This window comes from Ambystoma mexicanum, chromosome 2q (assembly GCF_040938575.1).
Source record: "Ambystoma mexicanum isolate Mex_15411 chromosome 2q, UKY_AmexF1_1, whole genome shotgun sequence".
In the NCBI taxonomy this organism is placed as follows: domain Eukaryota; kingdom Metazoa; phylum Chordata; class Amphibia; order Caudata; family Ambystomatidae; genus Ambystoma; species Ambystoma mexicanum.
The window spans coordinates 987,740,835-987,746,834 of record NC_090924.1 but is presented as its reverse complement, the minus strand read 5'-3'; the positions used below and the strand labels follow the sequence as shown (position 1 = coordinate 987,746,834).

The 6,000-nt window shown below is 42.8% G+C and overlaps 1 protein-coding gene across 2 annotated transcripts in view; it reads right to left on the bottom strand.

Moving 5' to 3' along the window:
- Nucleotides 1-1,106: 1,106 nt before the first annotated feature.
- The window catches only part of SEC61G (SEC61 translocon subunit gamma), a 28,428-nt gene continuing 23,534 nt past the window's right edge, over nucleotides 1,107-6,000 (bottom strand). For both annotated transcript variants that reach the window (XM_069648297.1, XM_069648298.1), the window contains 2 exons: nucleotides 3,201-3,303; nucleotides 1,107-1,254 (listed from right to left, as the gene is read on the bottom strand). In XM_069648297.1, coding sequence (XP_069504398.1) covers nucleotides 1,245-1,254; nucleotides 3,201-3,303 — 113 coding nt within the window. In that variant the 3' untranslated portion in view covers nucleotides 1,107-1,244. The remainder of the gene's footprint in view (nucleotides 1,255-3,200; nucleotides 3,304-6,000) is intronic.

Here is a 6,000-nt window from a genome sequence, read left to right as displayed (position 1 = left end):
CTAAAGAATTTAACCAGTCAACCCAAGTGTGTCAGCCCTTGCTACAGATGCCAGTCGACTAAGATCAATTTATGAGGACTACTAACATCCCACTCCGCTTTCCGCACAAACGCTCAGTTCCGAATATCTTCAGTCACAATCCAGCAGGCCCCGCTGAGCCACCTCTTACTCCTCTCCCCCTTTATGCACCACTCCACTGGAATGGTCTCCCCAGCCATCAAAGTGGAATACTTCAATACACAGCTTTACTCTGTAGGCTAGTGTTGGAAGGTGCCATTTTACACTTCATGCCAACATCTTCTGCAAAATGCCCTGAAGGCTAATTTATACGTGGAAATACTAGCCCCTAGATAGACCGATGTCTGACACTTCTTTGGTAACTTCCGCACTAACCACAAAAGTCACATATTGGAAGTAATGCATTAGCCTGTTAGGCTACAGATGGTTTGGGAAGACGCATTGTTCCTCTTTGATTGTTTAATATGTCAAAGAATAACCGCCATTGATCAAGTGTGAATACGACAGTAAGGTGAATTGCTTTTTGATAGGCCCTAAAGACCTGTGGCTGCAGGTCGAAATCGTGCATTGGCAAACCGTTAAAAAGAAATAAGCATGCATCAACTATATATTACGCTTTTGATCATTTTTTTTTATCACCGTTCATGACAAAACTCTTGATCTAAGGCAGCAAATATACACAACAAGGCAGTAGCGCTTGGGTCACACTAACTGGCTAATTGCTTTTGTTGTTTTAGGTGACGTTTGGGCTAGTGTCACTTGGCGAGACCATTGCTGGCTCAAATTCCGTTTAGCCGAGTTTAACAGTTTAATAAGAATATCTAACTTTATCATTTATTCTTAGCTCGTTGAAGTATTAACCCCCATTCCCTTAAACTACATTCTAAAAATAATTTTTAAGTTTGAAAAGAAAGGTTTCAATATTTTCCATATGAAAACACAGAAGGATCAAGTGCATCTGGTTGAACAGGGAGAAGAAAGGTGTTAATTCGAGCCTTGGGTAGAATGTCTTCATGGATCTGTCACTTGCAGACTTGATGAAAGAAAAAGTAGCTCTACACGTCGAAGGAAAAATGAGAACATTAAGGTAACACATGGCCGAGCAGTGCCTAATTTTTTTTATTCAAAAACAAAATTAAAAGTGTACATGAATTGTAATGGGGCGTGGGGAGCTGGTTCGCCTTTGTCGTCCAAGTGCTTCACAAATTAGGAATTGGACATGGTGTTTAACCACCCCTGCAAAAGAAGGAACGTTTGTGAAAAAATGCATATTGACAAGATGAAAAGCATCAGAATGCCAAAACCTTACAGTTCCCAACATAACGGCTGCAATTATCTTGCACATCCCACCCAAAAATAATATGAATTTAGGCAGCCACTAATCTCATTTATGGTAGCAGTAGTTTTAGTTACACAGATATCCATCCAGAAATATGCAGGAAATACCCAATATAATTGGAAATCTGGAGCCAGCCTGCATTTCCAGTGCCTAAAGCCAGTACATGCATCAATAGAGAGGATTCTGGCAATGAATGCAGTCCAGGTTTGTGGCACATTCTTGCAGGATAAGAAACACCAAGTTGGCATTTGCATGGGATAAAACGCAAGGATGAATTTTCCAATATGTCAATACAGAACCTTGGCCTAATGGGATGGAGGTGGACAAAGCTGGGCTTTTGCATCCAACTGGTTTAGTTTTCACCTAGTGAAAGATTGAGTTTGAAACAAGACACATTGCTTTAACAGTTGAAGTACTGGTCTTAAAAAGTTACATTTTACAAGTTTGAGTCCATCGAGTAAAGAGGGGCAGTGGAATGGCATCACTGCCTGGCTTAAGACAGCACAAGAGTCAAAGCACGCCTTTTAATGAGACACAGATTGGACTTCTTCCTGAGCCCAGACAAACGAGGAATTCATTCATAAGAAAATTCTTATTCTATAACATCTCCCCTCACTGAGTGATCAGGGAAAGGAGACAAGGGTAAGAAGGCTGGCCCATAGAGCTACATCTGCATGTCAAAATGCTACCAGAGGGATACTTGTGCAGTCAAGCCTGTCGACATGTACATGAGTGACCTTCGACAGGTGTATGCCCTACAGTACGCATTCTTACGCAAGAGGTGCGTCCGCAGTCCCTGCTATGTGATGGTAGGAATGTCCACGGCAATGGCTCTGAAAATGGCAATTTCAATGCCATGCTGGGAAATTGTACATCGCAACATGCTTGGTCGTAACTTGTTGCCTAAAAGGAAGGGTTATTCAGTTTGAAATACCTATGGTTTTGCAAGTAAATTACATTGACTATTTTAGGTATGTTATATGCACACAAAAAAGAATCCACACAATCAGAGAGCTGTGGTGAGGCTTATGCGGTTTCCTTTCCCCCCCCCCCTTAAAGAAAGGGGGTTATAAGTATTGCAGAAATCGTCTGCATACTTAAACAAGCCAGCAAATTCTATTAGCAAATGGAAATAGTTATTGACCCCTCAGCCAATCAGAATGGTTGAGTGCAGTATTGACTACATTCTGAATATTCGGAATTCAAAAGCAGGCATGGAAACAAAGCAACTCCAATTAGCAGAATGGTTAGCAGCAAACCCATATGCAGTCTTTCCATACACAGTTTTCTAGAAAACTGTGTACCCCTTGCCAACCTCTCCACCACCAGTCTGGGGCTTGAGCCAAGACTGTGTATACTCACAAGCATATCATTTAATAAATGCTTAAAGTTTAATTAAGCCACCGGCAATTACATTTGCTTGCACCGAAAAGGCTGGTTAGGAGAGGTTCCAAGCCCATCAGAAATGGGCCCATGAAGTTGTGACCAGGTGAGGCTTCCAAGGTTTAACGAGGCAGGAGTTGGAGGACCGGAAAAAAAGGTGTTACACAAATGGTTATATTTCAAGCAAGCCCTTGACATTAGGAATAGAGTGGTATTGAGAGGTCTTCATATAGGTTTTAAAAAAAACACTTGGAAATCCGGATGATTGACACCAGTGACATCCAAAACCTGTTGAACTAATTTTCGATCGTCAATTACTATGAAACTACACTACATTCAAGGAATTATGTATAGAATAAAGAATATACTTCCTTGTTCAGTTAATTCAGGAACTGCAGCATTAGTGAAATTTTAATTAAAAAATCTTTAGCATGCAAACAGCAATTGCCTAATCACTTACACAATTATGTTGTTGATGGGAATATGGATCAGTTTCACAAAGAAGCCTATGAACCCCATTATTGCAAATCCAATTGCTGTTGCCATAGCGATCTTTTGGAATTCTGTAGGAGGAAAAAAAGAAACAAGTTATGTTCATTGTTAGAAATACAATTTCTGTACAATTTGCTTACCAATGTTTGTTAGGGAGATTTATAATGTTTACGCTTCATCCCCTCTCCTAGTGAGACCACAGCATTTTCTTAATGGACTCTGGACCTCTTTAAATCATTCATTCTTATGGGCTGTGTCTTTTGGAACTCTGTTCTCTGCGTTTCAGTTTTACCGTGGAGTACTTTCCTCCATATCTCTTTTAAGACATCTGTATGTTACTATGGCAGCACACAGCTCCTTATGGGCAGTGTTGCTGGGAACCTTTTGGGTTCTCCTTCGAGAATCTCTTTATCCTTACTTACTACTGTTTAAGGATAGAGATACAAGTATCTCCTAAAACATTTGAGTGGCACACACCACCTTTTGCAGAGTGCCAAGGGGATACTTGGTATTGCCTCCCAACCACCACCACCACCACCACCACCCACCCCATCTCCTCCCCCACACACCCTGCTCTCCGCTCATGTTACTTTTTAGTCACATAGAGAACTATAATTAGAGCTGGTGGCAGTGCACATGTTCCATAAACTTTTTTTTTTAACCGCAGGCTATGTTCATACCCCCAGTTGTACACAGTAGGGCTACCCAAGTATTAACTTGGTGGTTCCTTTTTTTTTTCCCTCACCATTTCTAGTGTGCTTGTTCTTGAAGTCTACCATTCTGGGAGGCTGTGGTGTGGGTTTTGCCTTTGGCGGGAACACTTGGTGTCCCAGTCTAGGCAGGCAGTGAGGGAGGAGCCATTTACTCCCCTGCCCTGGGTCTGCCCGAGTGCCTGAATCCGGAATGGACAGCCACCCGCCCCTTTCTGTAAACTGCTGTAAGAGATTGCAGAGGTGAGTGCTGAAGGGGAGGATCCGGAGGTGAAGGCAAGTCAACCACTAGAAACTTGTAACCATAGAAGACTATGACCAGAGACACCTGCAGACCCTTTGCAACACTGAAGAGACCACTGCTGTCCTGACCCAGTCTGCATGCGACAGAAACTCTGAAAAGGACAACTCCTTCAACTTGTGGAAACTACCAGTCCCTAGACGAACTCCAATATGAGCTGTCTCCCGATGTGCTGTGGCGCTCTAGAGCAGGGGTATCGTGAATACCAGGAGATCTCCGACCCAATTGAAGTGCATCGTCTTTGAAAGGACAAATCCATCCAAGTCTTTACTGAGCTCCAGGTGAACCTCCAGAGACACAATCCGACTCATCCAAGTCCACGCAGAGTGCTGAACTCCAGGAATCGAAGGTTAACCAGGCGAATCGTGTCCTTTGATAGTGCTGCAGAAAAGGCGCCAAAACCAGACTGGCCAGGAAAGCTGAAGAAATCTGTGCCAGAGGTCCTCACCCAAGATTGCTGCTGAGATGCAGTCCATTGTCCTGCCTTTCGTCACCAGATCAAAAAAAATCCAGCGGTCTGGTCCAGCACTGCCACATAGTCCAGCCACGAACATTTCTTCAAACCCAAGGTACTGTGGGGAAAAGGGTATCGTTACCTTGATCCGTGTAGTCGCTCCAGTGCGTTGTGTGCAAGTAGGTGTCCAGGGTAACCCCCACCCCCTTACCTCTGACCAAAGCTGCTGGTGTCCCTTTAGCAAGTCCTTTAACAGAATATCCAATGTGTTTATTTTCCTGGTTCTTTAGGATGGTTCTGCTGCTTCACAAGACTTTGAGCCTCAAACTACCTTTTAGCTAGGGCTGCAAATTAGACTTTAAAAGCCTTGCTGTGCGAAGAAACTGCCTCTATAACCTTGAGCTCTGCTAGTATTGGACTAACCAACTAGTTTCCTTAAGACTCTTTTGCTAGCTAAACGTAATTATATTTTTTCTGTCTTGAGCGACTGCGCCATAGTACCGATAATACAGCAGAACTGTCATTAGTGTCAACCGCTCTAACATTTTAACCGCAAGAAAATACAAAGTAAGCACTGGCCTTTGAAAAGTATGTACATTGTTTGTACATTGATTTTCGGCACAGTAAATCCCTCAATATCTTATTGAGCATCTTAAAGAATTTCAGGCTTGTTAGGGAGAATTCTAATTTCTGTGCCAATTCCCTTCAACCTTAGAGACCCCCAGCTCTTTTGCTGGACTTGGGACTTAATTTTAATCCTGGAGTGAGAGACCATTCACTTGTTTTTACTCGATTTGAATTGTGCATTTTCACCGTTTTTGGAATTTGGCAAACTAAATAGATATCTGCTTTTTGTATGGTGACACAGCACACCTTCAGTGCAGTGTCAGAAATCATTTTAGATCTCAAGTTTAACTAACTTTTCTTGTGTGAACTACAGTTCCCAAAAATAGAAAAAAAGAAATTGGCTTTACTTCCCTTTGCGGGTCCATCACACACCATCTTATTTGGAGTGCCGGGGGGGGGGTGGGGGGTATATGATTGGTTATTTATAACAAGCTTAATACCCTGAGGTTTCTAAGCACGGACCCGGGGAATCAAACCTGTGTTGCTTTGTGTCGTCTTGCTTCCAAGTTGAGCACGTTAGAGCGCCCCCCCCCCCCCAGCTATACTCCTGAGGTTACCAGTGGCCCCTTATCCTACTCTCTCAAGTATCATTTTTATGTTACCCTCACTACTTTAAATGACTGGTGGCAGTGGTTTACTTTTTCCTACAATTGTGCTTTTCTACCGCAGGCTGAAC